General features: G+C 31.1%; 1 protein-coding gene across 1 annotated transcript in view; it reads left to right on the forward strand.

Annotated features, from left to right (window-relative positions):
* The first annotated feature begins 1,695 nt into the window (after positions 1-1,695).
* The window catches only part of LOC124354042 (ER lumen protein-retaining receptor), a 33,724-nt gene continuing 14,292 nt past the window's right edge, over positions 1,696-21,127 (forward strand). Inside the window, exons 1-4 of the mRNA XM_046804201.1 lie at positions 1,696-1,870; positions 4,754-4,943; positions 12,391-12,460; positions 14,453-14,705. Coding sequence (XP_046660157.1) covers positions 1,780-1,870; positions 4,754-4,943; positions 12,391-12,460; positions 14,453-14,705 — 604 coding nt within the window. The 5' untranslated portion in view covers positions 1,696-1,779. The remainder of the gene's footprint in view (positions 1,871-4,753; positions 4,944-12,390; positions 12,461-14,452; positions 14,706-21,127) is intronic.

Genomic DNA, 21,127 nt, shown 5'->3' on the forward strand with positions numbered 1-21,127 from the left:
CGACAAAACAAATTCACGTTGCGAGATCTTTTTTATAATATCTTATGTATTTCTTAGTCCATAATTCATATTTTATGTAGTAAAAGCGAGTATTTACTAAGAACAATTTTTTGTACATTGTAGATAAAAATAACCTCTTATTGCAAAACATCAGACGTACACATAATTATAACTATTGATTCCCAAGACCATCACATTAATGATGTATGTTAAGGAAACATAAGTACGTTTTTTACACGTTAATTCTCTAATAAATACTGTAACAGATTAGACTGAATGAACGTAATTGAACAAATGATTTAAAAAAATGTACCTTCAAAATTATTCAAGTTAAGTTCAATAGAGCGTAACTGAAAGAATAAAAGGAAAAAAAAAACACACACACACATACATACAAGGGTCATTCAATAATTAAAGAGATAAACAGGTCTGGGAACAAAACTGTTGGTAGGGTAATTTTGGTACTTTTATACCGTTAAGTTGACATCACTGGGTTACGCCCTGATCAGCTGAGTGATTAATATTGTTGTTTTTTAAAACCTCAAAAATACAATTAATTATGGAAAGTCCACTTGAAAATTCCACTTTAGTTGTACAACGTTATGTTATTCTTGTTTTACTTGCTGAAGGTGAAAAAACCAGTGAATATATACTTTAGAATTACTAAAGTGTAGGGTGAAAATTGTTTGAATCGTGCAAATTTTTACAAGTGGGTAGAACAGTACAAAAATGGCCGAGACTCAGTGACTGACGAACACTGTCCTGGCCGAACAGTTGAAGTTTTATATCCCTTACTGGAAAATTGAATTGATGTAGAAATGATAGTTTAAAAAGTTCATGTGAGTATAGGTTGAGAGAGTGCATATAGCTACAGGAACGTTATGAAAGAGAAAGTGAGCACTCATTCAACCAAATTTTCACATGTGATGAAACTTGGGTTCACATTATGATTCAGAATCAAAAAGGCAAAAAGGCAAAGCATGGAGTGGATGGAATCATACCAGCTCACCTTCTTAGGAAAAAAATCAAAACCCAATTTTAGCAGGAAAAGTCATGTTGACGGTGTTTTGGGATGTTGAATTTCCGGTTTTTTGTGAGTATTTTGAAGAGCAGCGTACAATTTACAGCCAGTACTACTCGGATTTGCGTTTGAACAAAGTGAAGCCAGCTACGAGAGAGAAACGACGTGGATTTTAGAGGAGAGGTGTGATTCTCCAATAAGACAATGCACGTCCTCATACTGCTCAACTAACCCGAGAAACCACTAACAAAATGGGCTGGGAAGTACTGCCTCATCTCCCTTACAGCCCCTATTTAGCACCCAGTGATTTCTACTTGTTTGATCCGCTAAAGGAGGCATTGAGTGGAAAGAGTTTCCAGGATAACGAGGACGTCAATCAGTTTGTGGGAAATTGGCTCAAACACCAAGATAAAGAGTTCTTTGTAGCTGGTTTAAAGAAGGTTTTGGCCCGTTGGAACAAGTGCTGGAACATTATTATGAAAAATAGTAAAATTGTTGTTTTGTAAAAATAAATTGTTTTCTCTCTAAACCTGTTTGTCTCTTTAATTATTGAATGACCCTCGTATATTCAATTACGTTTATTCAGTCTCATCTGTTATAGTGTTTATTAGAGAATTAAATATTATCATTTGCACTTATTCTAAATGGCATTGGCTGCCAAATCTTAAACTATGCTGCCATCTGCAGACAGTCCTCCAAGCCACGTCATTGTTGTGTGTTGTGGTTGAGTGTATCTGTAGTAAATTAATAGTTTTAAAATGAATATCTTCAGGCTTTTAGGCGATCTTTCTCATCTATTAGCTATTATAATTCTTCTACAGAAAATATGGAAATCGAGATCATGTGCAGGTATGCATATCTAACTTAATTACGGTTACACCAAGCCTTGTTAACCGGTGTTGGGTTGTTCCAGGCCAATTCTCAAAATGTTGTCAAAAACAATTGATTACAACCAAACCGATTATTTTTCCAAAAATTTAAATGTTAGAAGTTTTGTTCATATTTAATATTAGCATACTTGACATAGTAGTATTGCTAAATAATTCATGGACAGTGTTTGGAACAAAATGTTAATTTTTGGATGGCTTCAGAGAGCATTAGGCCAGTTATTTTAATTTATGCAAAGAAGTAAAGGAGTCTAGATTTTAATAATTAATTTGTTTGCTTGTCTATCTGAAGGTGGTGTACTCTGAATTCAAAATTTATAATTTTGGAGGGGATGTTGAAAAATAAGATAAAAGGCAAATTTTGTATGTGTGTCAGTATACTAGGTTGACTCACAGATAAGAATTAGGATAATATTTTATTTAGTCAGATTACCTTAACCAATCTAATACCACTTTAAACAATGTCATATAAAGCTAACTTTTATTTTCAGAAAGAATGTTTAGGCACATTATAGGTTATAAGCGGCTTTCGATTATAATCGAATGATACAATATATAATCCAACTTCGATATTATATAATAAATGTATGAAACTAGAATTATAATACATTAACAACAAGAATAATACATTAAAATTTTTAATAGCATACATTGAACAATAACATTACAAAATAAACCTAATTATTATGGCTTAGACCCACTTACAAGAAAAACTGTATAATATTAATTATAGATTAACCAAATAGCGGTGAGTCACCACTTTTGTGAAATCTGGGAAAGGATTCTTCCCATGGGTTTTTGAGCCAAACCCACTTGTTGAAGCCGTTTAAACTAATCAAATAACGGGAATAACGAATCAAAAAGGGTTAGGTATAAAAGGATAAGATAACAGAGTTACAATCACATGAAAAAAAGGCTTGCTTGTTGTCACTTCTTTGCGCATCTTGTTGGTTGTTGATTTAGCCTATTTTACGAGTATTTTTTTACATTTATTCTATACTTAATTTCAAGAGGCAGTCACTCAATCTCTCGCTTCTGATGTGAACATTTTGTTGTGCTAGTGATAGATGTTTTTCTGAATGTTCCGTTCAATATACAAGTGTTGTATTGAACGGAACATTCAGAAAAACAACTACTTATGGCTATTAACATAAAAAAACAACTTTGGTATTATCTGGAGGCCACTATTTTTGGACAAGTTTTTTTATCGGGGACCAAAATAAATTTCAGTATCAAAAAGAACAGATTTTATTTAACCTATTTGAAATTTACAAATCATTATGATGAACAGTAATCGTATTCTGCCTCCCTAAAGGAAGCGATTTGAGCAAGAATTGAGTTGAATGCATTGCCACCAGTCACTGTTCGCCATATGTATTCTGCCAACAAAACCTCTTCAGTTTGAGATAAATCCCAGAGGTGAAGATAATTATTCATGATGGAATTATAAATTAATGAAGCACACAACAATAATCAATGAAAACAAAAACTAAAAGAACAATATTTAATTATTCTAAAGTGACATGTGATCCGTGCGTCTAGGCGTACTTGAAGGGTCGCTTGTCTAGGCCTATTTGGTGACAGGAAGTAATGACTCATTGGGTTTATTTTGTGATCTATCTATTGTGTTGAGTATCTATTGTGAAACAAGGAATGTACTAGTAACATGTAATGAAGTTTATTCGTATCCCTGATAAAACTCGTCCAAAAATAGTGACTTCCGCCAAATTTTAAGGTAGGTTAATGGGTCAGAAAGGACAGAGAAGATGTTTTCTGTTTTGTATCAAGGCCTAATTAGATTTTAGATTCTTTTTGTACTCAGAATGTGGCCACCATTGTCCTCTTACTTTGTAGAATAAGATGGTTAAAGGTGAGTTAGAACAAGTTTTAGCTCACTCAAGCATTTGTGATCAAAAGCTTTTGAATTTATATTGACTTATAAATCTATATAACTAAGTTATGCATGTTTTTCGTTCTGAAGTTAATATTTGTCTTAATATCTGTTGATGCCTTATTGCTGTAAATCTCTAATTGTAAGCTAGGTTTTTTAGATAAGAACTGTTTGGTGAATAGGGTTAATTGTGATTTTCTTACATTACATATAAATGTATGTAACCTATCATTTCAATTCTATACTATCAGGTTGATCTAGGGTGTAATGAATAGTGAAGATTTTCTCTAGTTTGGAAGAAAGTTATTCAAGTTTCATACTTCTTGTTTTCCCTAGTCAACAGGCTATTATAAATTAAGTCACATCTAATACTAAGTCTATAAGTTTATATGCACTAATTATTTCAAAGTGTTAAAACTCCTACACCTAAAAGGGCAGTTACTTTTATCTTGAAATACCAGGCCAGTTTTAGTCATCGTGCAAAGATTCATTACATGTTCATTTGGCATGGTTCACCGATTATGACTCATAACTTAGTACACTTTTGGTTGAGAACCCTACTGGATTTCACGAAACTTCCTTTTTTTGTTGAACATATATAGATTTTTAACAGTTATGTATATTTTTAATTGGGGATTGAAGTGGCAAAAATATATTTTATAATTACAGTGAAATGTTAATTATTTTGAGTTATAGGTGGCTCATGCCATACATGACTTGCTTATTTTACATGTGCAGCATGAGTCACCCATAACTCAAAGGCACGGTTGTAATATTCCTTGTAATATACTTGGTCATGCCAAATAAAGCAGCTGTCTTTGTTATGGTATTGTCTCTAAGGTACAGATACATTTAAAAATGTTATATTTTGGAGCTTTATTTTATAATTCTCTTATGTTATGAATTGTGAAACAATAAGCTGTAATTAGGCTTACCGTGGTTAACTGTTCACAGGCATATCTGGCAAGTCACAGGTCCTGTTCGCAATTGTCTACACAGCCCGGTATCTTGATCTGGTTACCACCTACATCTCTGCCTACAATACCACCATGAAAGTCTTCTTCCTGGCAGCATCGTATGGGACCATCTATCTCATGTATATTAAGTTTAAGGCCACCTATGACCATAACCACGACACCTTCCGGTGAGTTATATCACACCTCCAAGTCATATCAGAGCAATATATTGAATCTATATGTTGTTTTTTTATTTTTATTATTATTATTATTAAACAGAATTTCAGTTTGAACACAAGTATATATGTGCCCTTAGGAAATGGTTCAAAAAAACAGAAATAGTACATTTTTAAGACTTCAATGTCAGAGCCTTTTCATTGGGTACTTATATAACCTTTCATAGGAAATATTGAGCTAGATAAACCCTTTGTATTGTTCAGGGATTTGTTTTATAATCATGGAATATCAGGAAATTCAACCTAGATGTTTTAAAGATAACAGACTTTTTTGGCTCTTATACATATTTTGTTGTAATTCCCCTATTTTTTGATAAAAATTTATTGTTAAAAAATTCATATATGACTAAATTCTAGACAGAATAAACAGTAATGTTAATTATAAAAAGTAATATTATGAAATTTACTTGTGAAAAGGTATGCCAGTTTGACTTGGAAGAACATTCTCTTAAAAAGTTCCAAGCACTAATAATTACTTTTCACTGAAAAATACAAGTAAAACTGAGCACGATAACACATTGATTATGCTTTTTTTAATATTAAATATAACATTTTCAATCACTTACGTACCCAGGGTGGCCACCCAACCAGGAATAACCGGAAATTTAATGCACTGGGAATCTCCCTATAGCCAAACAATTTTTCTGTCTATAAGAACTTATGAAATCAAGAAATAATTTGACATCACTGAATCAAGAGTTGATTAATCCCAAATATCGTATAGTACATGATTTGATCCATGAAACTATGAACGAAGGTCAATGACATGTGGGTAATGATGTCACTGAATTGTTTACAGAATCCGTTGACAGTTTGTTGATAATACATGGTGTGTGATTGGCGATGTGTTTGCAAGGCCCACCTAGGTTAATGGAAGTAAGGATGTCTCCTCTAGTGTAGTGAGTTTATCTTGGTTATTTCGACCTCTATGTCACGTTAAGCCCTCCAATACACATAACAATCTATCAGATGATCAAAGTATCCTGTTTGGGTCTCATTTTTCATAAATCTATTTGAAGCTAAGAAGTCTTGTAAAAATTTCAGCATACAAACATGTAAGGACACATACCTAGAGTGAGAAGGGTTGATTCAATCTAAATATTAAGTTGACTTCTGGAATCTGGAGTTATGTATGTTTGAAGTGATAAATCGACGATGAAGAAACTCAAAACACACTCTTTGCATAGTTCAACCTCAGAAACACCTGCACTATAAAATATATAGTGTAATTCAGGTGAAGAGGCATCTCATTGTCTCATCAGATGCATAATTGAGTGCACTAAGAGGAAGGTGAACTGTAGCTAAACTCAACATTCGCATGGAAGAATAATCAAATACAAATTTGTCTTCAACAATTCTTTTAAAATCTTTTAAAAGAAATATTAGAAGAAGATTTCTAATTGGTATTCCAAATGTTTACATTTCACTCAAGAAATTTGTGTGCACTCCTATATCAATCTGCAGAAAGATTATTTTCCGCTTCAAAAGAATTAAGAGGTACTTAAAAAGCAGATCTATTGAAGAAAAATTTGTTCTCTTTCGATTTTAAATACTGAAGGAGAACTTCTGAATTCTTCAGAATTATAAAATGTTATTGATGCTTTTCAATGGAAATATAAATCTATACTGTAATTCAATTTGTAAATAAACTACCATGATTAAAATAAAGATTTATTGTTTTTGTGATCCAAACCCTATACACTGAGTATATTTATCCGAAAAGTATTTGGTAATCAGACCTTAACTGGTCTGTTTGTTTGTTTTTCAGTGTTGGTGTAGTTGAAGGGGGTTGTGGGTATCAGGGGTGACAAAACAGTCCACTGCCTAGAGGTGGCAAATCCCAAAATCTGCCACTGTAATGTAGTAACTAATTAGGTTCTAGTATAATCTTTCTGGTATTTTACTATGTATGAGTACCATACACTATAATGACATGTTACCAGCCCTTATACAGTATTTCAGCACATATTAAAACAATAAAAAAAGCCTTTTTCCAACATCGTATCTTAGTTTAAGAAAAACCCCATTAAAAAGCAATTAAAGAACTAAAAATAGCAGTGCAAAAAGTTGTAAGTTACCCAAAAATGCTTGAACATATATTTTAGTTTTCACGGATAAATATTATAACTAATTTCAATTTAAGGCACTGAATGAATATTTTAATCTTTATTTGATCAACATTGCATCATAACATTAAAAAGTGTTGTATAGAGGTCAAAAACTAAAAATATCTAGAGTTCATCAGTCTAAGGTCTGAGAAAGGTTTTTATGTAGAGAACATTCGCAACAGTTTTCCGGAATATTAATTTACGATTTAGAAAATAATTACAATATTTACGAAACTTAATGTAAATTTAGCTGACAGTAAAACAGCTAATGGCATTTCAGCTCAAGTTTGCCAAAGAGGCAAAAACATGTGTTTACACTAAAATTTCAGAAAATATTAAATAAACAGTGCTTGATCAATAAATTATGTAATATAGATTGCAAAGACAAAATTAATATGTAGTTTTTCTTACTGATTGTGCAAGTGACAAATATAAACCAATCAAATGCATTAAACCCTGTTATAAAACCGACCTTAATCCTCCGAGCATCCATCATATTTCATGAAATGCACTTTCTTTTGTAAAGAACTGTGCTCTGAAGACTCTATAAGTATGAAGTTAAAAAACAAATTAATTTATTAGGAATAAAAAAGAATTTCATAAATAAATAAAAATAAAATTTGCAAAAATGTATGCATGTGTATTAAAAATAGTTACACATGTTCAAAATTCAAAATAGCCAAATCAGCCTACAGACATGTATAATGTTGAACATTTTATATTAATAAAATTTATGAAAAAGCGATATTAAAAATTTTTCCAAGTTGCAATCGTTATTTAACACAATGATATAACATGTTCTTACTTTTTATATTATAATAAATATAGCAGCAATACATTTAGAATAGCCTACTTGTAGCTAAATTTGCCATGAACACAGAAATATAGACAATAGAAAAATATTTATTGTACAATACGTTTTCTGTTATCACAATTTAATAAAAAATTTGTACATAGTCCATGACTAAAACTACACAAGTAAAGCTTATTCTAAAACATTAATTTTGATACATATTTTATTGATATAAAAACATTATAAAACAAACTATATTGATTAAATCTAAACTTAAACCCATTTTACAATTTTGTTAAAAGATACATATTTAATATTCATTTTCAGCATAAACTGTCTTTAACCCTTTTACTGCCGACGTCCGACATATCGGCATTTTTGCCGAAAACGCCAACGTCCGATATGTCGGACGTCTGTTTTTTTTTATTGTTACTGGCTACTGTTATGTTCAAATGCCGAAATATTCGGTATTTTGGTTGTTTAGGAGGAAAGGATAATGAAAAAAGCCATTTGAAGAACTTTGGATTTCTATTTTCGTCGTCTTGACTAGAATTGACGAACTACCTAGACAGCTGTCAAAACCAGATGATCGGGTTAGATTACTGAAATCTTCGTTCATTGTTGTTGTTTACAATGTTATCGAAAGTTTTTTGAAGTGTTACTTTTGTTGATCAAGGATAAAATGAGTAAAAAGAGTTACATCTAACTCTCCTGTGAGTGAGGGAACAATAATTAACAGTCTAATCGATGGTGGTGTACAAGAGCAAGACGAACTGAGTGACGATTTCCTTCAGAATTTGTCAGATTCAGATGCCGAGAACGATTCTGATATTAGTGTTAGGGCTATTGATGACAATCAAAGTGATGTGGATGACACTGATGACGATCCTGACTATCTTACCATCAGATAATGAGGAGTTATTAGATAGTGAGGGGGATGTGGCACAGATAAGTTTACCTTCAACTTCCACTGGTAGGCCTAGAGGAGGCCTACCAGTTTTGGGAAAATCCTCATAGTGCAGCTATGTTTCAAGGTAGCACCTTCAAATTTGGTATATGTTCTAAGCAATTGCTCTAGTTTATAATGATATCATGCTCAAAATTTTAGTATAATTTTAAAAATAAATTATCAGATGCCAAACACAATTTTTATTTTTTTATTTATTTTTTATGTACATAATTTTTAAAATTAAATAATGAGTTTGTTTCAAATTCAAATTTCTTTTTATTACTTAAAAAACAGCATTTAAATACGAGTAAATAAAGTAAAAATTCATGCAAATCTAATGAAAAATAAAAAAGATACAGCATTTTTTTGTAAATGAATGCACAACAGCGATTTTCCCCCTTGGCAATTTTGACTGGTACTTAAAAAAAATGGCCGGCAGTAAAAGGGTTAAAGAATTCACTTACATTATAATATACTTTTTGACAAAGTACTGCTTTTAATTTTTTAAATACATCATAGATGCTTTCATAAGAAGGCAACACCCTTTATGTTGAAAATTCTGCGTGAAGCCACGGGTAACAGCTAGTGATCTAATAGTTTTATAGTTAGTTATTAGAATGTAGCAGCAAAATTTTTCTTGTTTTATTGTTTAACTTAAAGCAAATACTGCTTGAGTCAGTAGTGCAGCCCTCATAAAAATAGTCTGGTGACATTATTTTAGGCTGTGTTGCCATATCACTGCTGACTACCAGCTGTTTCTTGATTTTGTGATGGACCAGTAATTTTTAATAAACTTAAAAACTGATAATAGAGTATGAAAAGGGAGAATGTAAACACCCGGGAATAAGCCGGGAATTTTTCTGAGAATCGGGAAAATTACAAAAACAATTTTTCCATCTCCAGGAACTTATAAAATCAAGACATAATTTGAAAGCTTCTTGAATCAAGAATGTATTAATCTCGAAACGTGGATATGTATATGCGACGAGGATCGTGAAATGTGAATAAAGATCTATATATGTTTTGCGAGCTTCATCTGAGGGTTGCCTCCACTAGTGTAGTGGAGTTTATCTTGGTTAGTTCTACTCCTGTGCTGTGGCAATCCACCCCCATGTAACACACGTAACAATCAATGCATTGGACAAGTTTAAATCGGCCGACCATTCAAGACTTCAGCACTAAAGAAGCGGTACGCGTTAAGCGGTAAAGCAGCAGAGCGGTAGTGACCTCGATACAAACTGGTTTTATGTGTTTAAGTATTATTCAGTCGTCGAAGTGGGGCTATAAACATGCTTAATCATAATAGTTCAGTTCATTAAATAATATAATGTTACACGGTTTGACATACCAGATTTTTTTAGTACATCAGAATTTCAGTTGTATTTTACCAGGCCTGATAAGATACTTTTTGGAGAATAAAATAGTGCGTAAGCTACAACAAGTAACGCCAAGAAAGGCACGTTTGCGTCCAAAATGTTGCACAGCAATGTCAGAATGAGCTGAGAAACAGGCAGGAGAAACGTTTATTTGTCTAGAATTGGCAGCAGATAAGTGGCATCGTGTGGCACCGCCCTGCTGCTCACATCTGTCGTGAGTATTCCCAAATTTACAACACAAACATTAAACTTAAAGTCGCCGCTCGATCCTTTAGTTAGTTAGTTAGCTGTACAGCAACACCATATTTTTATGTCACAATTAAAGTCCATTGTTTAACGAACTGCCATTTTTATTTCTATTGTGTTCACTTAAGAACAAAAATTGCAATTTCACTAAGCACTGCAATATCACTATATTTACTAGATAATCTCTCTATCACTACTCAGATTCAAGTCAGTACCTACATGAATAGGCTGACACAATGATGTTTATAAGAAAGAAAGAATGTCTCCTCACCAAACCACTCATAGCCTCACCTGTTTGAGTTTCAGGAATTTATCTATGTAAGCTATACGTGCCTTGTCTCCCAGCTGTTATGGTCAGTACCTCATCCCCAACAGTCATGTACATAACCCACTCCTTCACACAATACCACTCACTTCACCTGTGCAATCGAACGTGAAGGTTATGATAACTGTATTCTTCGTTTTAATGGCATAGTGCGTCATGAATTCTTACCACATGGTCAAAACGGTCAAAAAGGAGTACCACGTGGAAGTTCAACGCTGTTTGTGTGAAGCAATCCGAAAAAAGACTAGTTTTATGGCAGAATTATGGTTTTTGCACCATGATAATGTACTTGCTCATACTTCATTGCTTGTTTGTGAATTTTTTGACAAAAACAGTACTGCAACAATGTCTCGGCCTGAAAAAACAGTGACACAAGTGCATAATATCTAATTGTGACTAATTTGAAGGCGAACAAAATTAATGTAGATTAATCCTGTAGATGAACATTAATATTTTTCAAAAAAATTAAAATTCTCATTACTTTTTTATCATACCTTTTATTTAACACATTCACTGCGGCAAAAATACAAGGGAGGGTCACCGGATGTTGAAAATCTTTTTTGTCAAATAATCTTACCTTGTGTTGATAGAAGACGGGAATGATGTGTCAAACTGCAATTTCGGGGATGTTTCCATTTCAGAATGACGTCATAAGCCTGGGTCCACATGTGGGCCCGTCGCATATCCTGAGGGTCACGTACTGACAGAACTCTGACGCGATCTGGCCTTATTGATTGTTTGTACCGCACAGTCACTTATTTGCTGGATATAATCTAGTACTGTTCCTAATTATGTTTTTTTAATGTTAAATACTATAATACTAAATAATGTGAAGTTTTGTCAACAATCCTTTGCATAGGGTCAATAGATCCGTCACTGTCATTTTCGTCCATATTCCTAGCTCTACCACTACTCAGACCGGAACAACTAGGCTGAGAAGGGTCTATTTTGGTAAACAAAAAAAAACTAAACACTCACAATCAAAAAACACAACTGTAAAAATACACAAAACACTTAAAAGAAGTGAAGTTGAAAGTGGGCCCAGATAGGGGCCAGCTGCGCGCAGGTTACGCCTGAACGGAGGATACCGGGGATGACTCTAGGACGTCACTGAATACACGGCTGCAAATTGACCATCTACTCTGAGTGGCGAGACTACACTGAAGCAATGTTCGACAGATGTCGCGCAAGCCCCGATATGGGCCCACCACACTGAACATGTGTAATTTAAATATGTTATTAATTAAAATTTTTACTTGCCTCTTGAGGTTTGAATTATACAAATTCCACTCTATTACCATTATACAGTCCAGAACTTGTCAGCTCAGAAGGCTAAAGTAGAGCAAATTGATCTTATGACAGGGATTGGGGGTCATTGGTTTTAGATTTCTAATGTTCAGAAAGGTATTTAACAAAATAAACTGCAAGTGTATCCTTATTGATTTTTAAAATTCCAAATCTTTTGAAACTTATTTTTCTAAGACTACTTGAAATTTTAAAGAAAAAGTTGGAGAAATAGTGAAGAATACTTTTACTAATGACTAGAAAGATGCTCTGATGTAGATTTTTGATTTGAGAAATAGATGTTTGTTTCTGTTTCAGAATTGAGTTTTTGGTCATTCCTGCAGCTGGACTTGCTCTATTGATCAATCATGCTTTTGATGTTCTTGAGGTTAGTAGCTTTTACATTTAATGATTTTAGATTTAGAATTCTTAATAAATACTTGTAAATATAGATGTATCTAAATCCATGTGATTAACTTCTATGTATATTTTATATGTTTTTGTTTACGAGACATACAAACCAAATGGTTTTCCATATTTGTTACCCTTTGTTGCTGAAATACAATAAAAGTATGTTAGTCCAAATGAAATTGTTTAATATCCAATTTGATAAGTAGAAAACAACAATTCTGAAATATCACACTCTCACTTTGATTGTTGTGAAAGAAATATACAATATACAAAAGAAACTCTTCACAAAATATCCAGATATTCTGAAAAGTAATAAACGTCCTTACGAGTCTTACTACCTAACTAAATATTTTCTTCATAAGTTCTATCACATACTTATGTGCATATTTAAATTTGTACACTTAAAAACACCTTACGTTGATTGGTTGCATATATGCATTACACTAAATTTATAAAGTTTAGTAGAGGATTTTCAAATAACTTAGGAAGTGATTAGTAAAGCATGTTATTTTAATTAAATATTCTCAAATGTAAAAAATTAAAAGTTAAGTTTATTTACTTTCCAATTTTAGTATTTACAGTTTCATTGTTGATTTCAATCCACTTTAAGTAAACCAATTGTCATAACATTTTCCCAAAAAATACCTGTTAAAATTTTACTTTATTCAATTTTAGTTATTTCTAAAATAATTCATTGTTTTCTCATTGTCCCAAGAATTATTTTATGTTCCACCATTTAAATTCATAGTTTCATAATATATTTGTAATTCAATTTTTTGTATAACTGAAGATGGCAAACTTAAGATTATAATTTGTGGTATGACCCAGATGTTTGATCATTTATATGGCTAATCTATTTGTTAGGTTTTCTCAAACATCTTAACTATTAATAATATTGTCAATTTGGATAGTTGGAAACAAAACCATTTAAGATTACTTGGTCTCTCTCTGTAGCTTTGGACTTTAGTCTTAAAGTTACTTTTATTTAAAGATCAGATGATTGGCTAATATTGGTTTTAGATCGCAAAACTAAAAAACTAAAAAAAAAAAAAAAAACAGTGCAGTTTGTTTACCTTTGAACAATGTAAAATGTTTTTATTCATTGAATCAAGGTTATTTTGTCTATGTATATGAGAAACATATTGTGCTTTTTTACAAAGAATTCTTATACCATAAATATAAACTTAAGTATAATTTAGATCCGCAAAGATAGTTGGGTTAATATTACTCATTATTTGGAAACAAAATTTCAACAAAAATTAAAAGTGCTTGGAATATAGCACTTTATGGTGCAGATTCCATTTTTAACCACCACAGGATTCCTTTGGTTATCATTGGTAGGAATATTAATGAGTTGTGTTCACTGACAAAATCATTTACAGCTATTTATGGTTTAAGGCAAACCATAATTATTTGTTACACTCAAGTATACTATGTGTTATAATCATGATATTTAGACATCTTAAGTGTGGTCTAATATGTTTGTAGAAAAGCTTCCAAATTAGCTTATCTGTTTCTTACTACAACATCTATATTGTGAATAGTTGTATTTTACTTGAATTTAATATTTATTTAAACTGAATTTCTTTATTTAGTCATTAATTATTGCAAAGTGAAAGATTGCTGAAACTGTTAAAATAGCAAGTAATTGCGGGAAAAATTATTAAATACAATTATCTATTGTTGATATCTGAAAAAGTGTGTGTTTGATATATATCTGGGTCTTTACTTGAAGCTTACAATACTCATGAGAATTTTCATGTAAAATTTCTGAATTCAGACTTTAATTTTACAATTTATTATATTGTATGCTTACAAATTTGGGAAAATTTAATAAAAGATAATAACTGAAATAATAAAATTGTGTATTTCAAATTTGTTTGATTCATAACTTTCAATAGCACTTGGGAATTCTACTAAAAAGTTATTAAAAACCTTTTTAGCATATCAAGTCTCACTTAAATTCCAGATTCTGTGGACCTTCAGCATCTACCTGGAATCTGTGGCTATCCTCCCGCAGTTGTTCCTGGTCAGCAAGACGGGTGAGGCGGAAAGCATCACGTCGCACTACTTGTTTGCGCTGGGCAGTTACCGTGCGCTATACCTACTTAACTGGATCTACCGCTACTACGCTGAGGATCACTACGATCTGATTGCTATCGTAGCTGGTATCGTCCAGACAGTGCTCTACTGTGACTTCTTCTACTTGTACATCACCAAGGGTGAGTCGTTGGGGCTGGATGGGTCCAATGAGGGCTACGAGATCGTCAACGTTTGATTTAGTTTTTTGTGTGGTTTTTTGTCACATTTTTTCAGTTGGTAATGTTCAATGTTGATTAATTTTTCAGGAATTTTTCGTTGTTGGTTGTCCATTGATATAATTGCTTGAAATTTACCTTATCAGAATTAGCCAAGGCATAGTGTGGATATTTATTATTTACATTTGCTTTATTCTTATATTATCCTTACTGCGTTTGGTACTATTCTTGTCATCAGTATTCTTGTTTATTTCTATGTTAATTCAACATCAAAGAAGTAAACAAGAATTAAATAATTGATTTATAAATTATTGAATTTGTACAGTAACTTCTACAACAATCTTTCAATATGTATTATTTTTTAAAAACATATTTTTTAAATGGTAGTAACTGTAATTAACATTGTTAGGTTTACTAATTTTATCGTTTACTAAGAAATACTTTTTTTTTTAAGTAGCTGAAAACCACTTAGTGCTACTATATACATGAAACTCAACGTAATGATAGTATCAAACTATATACAAGGTGTCCAAAAAGTCTCTGGACGGTTAAATATTTTTGAAATGGTTTGAAATAAAGCTACAATACTTGGTACACACTTACTGGACAAAAAAAAAAATAATTTAACACATGTCCATTGACCTGCTACTTCCTCAGGGTTACATCCCATAAGGGGTCAGAAGAAAATTTTAATATAAGCATAGGTTGGTATGTACATAAAATAAAAAGTATTTTTTAGTATAGTACAATGTCGCAAACCTGACCTCATTCGGACAAACAAGCCGTTTATGGTTGAATCATTTTCATTTCACCACTAAATTATGTAATTGTAATGGGATTCAGTAATCCAATGAATTTATCTAGTTTTGCCTGTTAATAAATTAATCAAACTACCATGACCTTAGTTACGTTTACCTAATAATTGTAAATTTAAGCTATCTTTGAACGGCAGCCATCTCTGGTTTGGTTATCCATTTGAAGTCTGATTTGTGGCTTTATACGCTTCTAATAAAGAACTTTGAATGTGATGTGCATACCAACCTATGCTTATATTTAAAATTCTCTTCTGAATCCTTGTGAGCAGTCCTCCTGAGGAAGTAGCGAGTCTCTGGATATGTGTTAAATAAGATATTTTGTACCAAGTTTTGTAGCTCTATATTAAATTGTTTCAAAAATAATTAATTATCCCCGGACTTTTTAGATCTTGAATATGGTATTATGATAATAAGTCCCTTAAATAATATTTTATCCAATGTGCCAGAAGAAATATAGCAATGTCCTTGATTAAGTTTAGGTTTTTACTTAGATTTTAATATGCCAATATAGTATAGTAATATTCATACTAGAGAAGACTACTGTGATATCTAAGTTTTACTTGAATCCAGAATTAGAATCAAATTTTTAATTAAATAAGTACTGATGTTTGTGTTGGGTTGAGTATTAAACAACAAATACTCAAATAATAATGTGAACATTTAGTTAACTTAAACGTGTGTGCAACACTTAGTTGTGTCATAGTGAATTAAAAGATGAATTTACTGTCAAATATGCGCAACACTTACTTGTTTATCCCCGGGGTTTTGAAGTAGATATTTACCACGGATGTAAATTGCAATCTAAAATCCTAAACCATGAATTAATTACTGCACTTAGTAGAGTTGTAAATGTATACTGCAAGCGAAATATCTTGTTGAACATGAACAGTCAACTTCTATTTATCCAGGGTATTGAAGAAGAAAGTCCACAGTTGTAAATGATCATTAACTTTCAATTACTGCACTTTTAGTGTATTGAAAGAAACACTGTTTTCATCAAAAATATACAGCCAACTCCAAATTATCCAAGGTATTAAAAGGTACAGGTACCAAGATTGTAGTTGGTGATCCAAGATTTTAATCTAAAACCACAAATAACATTACTTATTGCCAAACAACTTTTCAGTACAGGCATCTGTCATGTATTTTATTAAAGATATTTACATTTATTTTATTAAAACTAAACTTTGTACACTAAATACTAATACTAATACCAAAATTTAACTCATGAATTCATTTTCTGTAACATGAAAAAACTAAACATATTGCTTAACATTAAAAAAATAACAGTTAACCAACAAATTACATTTAAACGCCTAATGTAAAAAGTGTTCTATAGAGAATAGTAAAGTTTTTCCATTAGTATATTTTAAATATATTTTTTTAAATTAATGAAGAGGGAGTTTGTTTATTTCTTTCTGGTTTCATGGCTGTGTACCTTTGAATAATCCTTAATGTTGTGTGTATTTTCCTTCACAAAATAAATATTGTAAGGAATAAATAAAATAAACTGTGGAATTCAGTGCTTAAAAATGTTGGTGGACAGTGTTCATCATGCCTGGTTCTAGACGTGGTGAACACTGCAGCTCTTTCTGTAGCACAAATATGTGGAAGACTGTAGAGTGATACATTGTTTAAAGTTTGTTATTGACGATGGAAGGTTTGAAAGGATAACAGGATTTCGGACAATGGCAAATGATGAGTGATGATACAATAGTACAGTAAGAAAGATGGTTGTGAACATGGGTATAATATAAACTCCTTAAAATATAAATTTTGATTCTTCTACTTAATAGCTGGAACATCAAAATTCCTTTGGAAACTCTATTTGCAACTGATTTCTACATGGTTATCCCAAATCAGATTTGACTGTCATCCCCACAAAATTTACTGTGCCAGACTTATGGCTAGTTTTAAAAGAAAATTGTGTCAAATTTTTTTAAATATTTTGTTTGTTGGCTGTGCATCAGTTCCTAAATTTCACTTTTTTATTTTGTAAAATATCTAATTGAAATAAATTTATTTTTTCAAATTCAAAATATGCTTTTAATTCAAAGCAATGTCATCAGCAAAAAGGTAACAGGAAGAGTTCGGGAAAATTGAGGTCGGTGGTTAATGGCATATAATTTATATAAATTAAGTTTAAAATGGTCCCAAACACTGATCCCTGTGGAACACAATTTCTTTCTAAGGATGCATAGAGAATTAATAGAAATTTGTATAAGATTTGTTATTCGCGTACTCTTAACCAAACCAAATTAACCATAGAAGTGGCACGCACATTTTGTCTGGTGGTACAGTGTTTTAGGTTAGCCGTTATTTTACTAAAGTTTATTTTAATAATAATATTTTATTGTCATTACATGGTTACAGTAAAACTGTTATGCCTAGTCTAAATCTGAAATATATAACTTTATTGTTTTTAGTTTTTAAAACTTTGAAAATAGGTTTACAGTGATCTCTAGAATGTTCTCTATTAATTATTCTTAAAGCTTTCCCCAAAAAATCAATGCGTATCTTACAATTGTTTAAAAATATGGAAAGTAGGATGTCCTTACATTGGTTTTTGGAATGTCACTAGTTATGCAACTTAAGAGATATATATAACATAACTAAGTCTGGTTTTAACATAGTCAATATGAGTGTTCCAGTCTAATTCACTATCTATATAAATACCTAAAAATGTACTAGCATTTGCTAAGTTATTGTTTGAAACGTATTTATGGGATTTGAGGCTAAAAATCATTTTTGGGTTTTTTCATTGTTGAATGATAGACCATTAGAATCAAACCACAGTTTTGTGTCCTGCATAGTCTCATGACCCAATTTTTTCTATTTGCCAAGCTTATTATTTGTTTTTAATAAAGTGGTATCATCTGCATGTAAAATTGTTTTACATTTTACAGAATACAGAAAAGGGTAAATCATTAATATATACTTAAAAAAAAAGAACTTAAAACTCTGACCCTTGTGGGACCTACCATTCTACATGAACTTCTGACGACAACTCTTCATTAACAGAGACTGACTGTTAACGATTTTTTTAAATATAGATTCAAAGAAACATATTGAGTACTCTAACAATTCATAATGAGATAATTTCATGAGATAATTTCATTAAAAGATGAGGATGGTTTACACAGTGAAAAGCCTTTTGAAGATCACATGAATCAGCATAGTAATAATTTTGAGATCATAAGACTTGAGCATAGTTTTCAAAGGCTTGATAAATTTGTCTCAACAAGTTGTCCAGAGCACCTGTTGCAGATATTCTTTTCTAAAGCCAAATTGTATTGTATTAAGCAGATTTTTATTTTCAAAAAAGCATTTATTTGTTCATAAACTATTGTTTTGATTACTTTCAATAAAACTGATATTTCAGAGACAGGACGATAATTACCATGCTGATTTTTGTACCCTTTTTATAAATTGGACAAACTTGTGATATTTTAAGTTGGTCAAGCAAAACCACTTTATTGAGAATTCTATTAATTGTTAAGAACAAAAAAGAATAATTGAAACTTAAAACTAGTTTTTTTTAACAGCTACATCATCAGGAGTTACAATTTTCCAATTACATTTACAGTGCTATATGAATTGTATTTATTAATTCACTACATGTAATTATAGTGTTATGTTTATCTATGCCAATTTTTTAAAATAACAGATTCAATGAAATATTAAATAGGATATTGGGATTAATTTTAAATTTTTGCTTTTTGCAGAATTACAATCATTTTTTAAAGTTTAACAAAAATCAATGCTCCAAATGTAACATATTATACATTATTTTTTTCACAAAAGAACAAAGAAACATGTTTTGATGATTTATTTTTGTTTACTTTAAATATAATTGACAAAAAGATTCCAATTCTATATCAATACCCTTTTTTGTTATTCATCCCCTAGATTTTGTTTCATACCTAACTTGAGTTTATAAAAAAAAGCCCAAAATATATATATATATATATATATATATATATATATATATATATATATATTTGATCCCAAATGTTATGTTTTTTTCATAAACATATGCTGTTTGACATAAACATATATACATATATACATATATATATACATATATTATATATATATATATTTATATATATGTTTTTTTAATTCGATTATCGTGGTGGAGGGAAGTAAAGGAACTATGCAAGTCACCAGCTCTTGCTTTATAAACAGTCTGATGTAATACAGCAGATGTGTTCTAGTGGAGTATTGTGTTACTGACAAAACAATAGATGTCAAATTATGTAATATATGATTACAATGTAAAATTAGCAATTGCATAATGCTTTAAAGTTAATAACATCTATTCCATAAAATAATATAACTCTATTCTTCTGGAGTTTTAGCATTCTTAAAATTATAGGATCTATACTCTAAAGCTAAAAACCTGATATTTGGGAAATTTGGTTCTTTCTCCTTGCAATCATATAAGTTTTATATCAATCGGATAGTACTGACTACTTCAAAAGTTACATAATACGAAAGTATGCTAACATGTTGCACATGCTGTGTTTGTAATTAGACAAGGCCTAATGCACTACATATGCGGCACGTGGCACTTGTAGGGTTAATAAGGAATAAATTAATCATCTAACACAATTAATTATTAAAAGTTTTGTAAAAATAAACATTATTATTTTACTATAACATTATGTCAAGAAAGGTCTGTTCATTTAAAAAACATGAAAATAACTAAGTTTTTAGAATCATATAACGTGGGGTGTTGTGGGACAGTTCTTAATAAACACTATCATCTTTACTAATTTAATTTTTGGTAGCATTACCAAAAGTTATTTCTCAAACACCTAGTATCTTACAGTTTGGAAATTATCTATTTTTGTGAGAATCTTCCTTACTTTTGTTACTTAATTTTGTAGATCTATAAAAGTGATCTAGCTTGTTGGTACAATAACAGGTTGGTTTGTGATGGTGTCAGCTGGTAGCAAAAGCACGTACTACTATGTATATGCTATGTAAAAAACATAATTTATGAACTGAGAAATTAAGCTCATTTTTTATTACTATAAATATTCAGTGGTTTCAGTGTTATATCAAATATTATGTCAGAGTCCAATATTATGATTTTTATCACTTTAAAATGGTAAATGTAAAGTATTCCCTTCATCAGTAGATCATTGGCTGGGGGTGGGGTTAAATGCTTCCCAATGAAATATTAAAAAACACCAACATTCTGGGGTGACAAAAGAGATGTATATGGTGAACAATTCAAAATCTTTCTTAGCTCTTGGGTTATACCAAAAGGGGTTATATTATAGCTTACATTCAGAAAATTAGAAACCTTAATGAGATAACTTATTACCTAGCTGATTTCACTACTTGGTCTGAGTGTAGACATAAAACCTTACTTTAAAAATTAAGATTATTGAATTGATCTGGATAATTTTGTACTAAACAATTGCTACACAAAGCATTTGTGATGTTTTTTTCTTTAACATTTATTAAATGCCTTCGTTATTTTGATGACACATTTGAATGTGAATAGCCTAAAATTGTATAATTTTAGCCATATTTTTTTATATCCAGTGTCCTGTGTGT

Source organism: Homalodisca vitripennis, chromosome 2, assembly GCF_021130785.1.
Source record: "Homalodisca vitripennis isolate AUS2020 chromosome 2, UT_GWSS_2.1, whole genome shotgun sequence".
NCBI lineage: Eukaryota > Metazoa > Arthropoda > Insecta > Hemiptera > Cicadellidae > Homalodisca > Homalodisca vitripennis.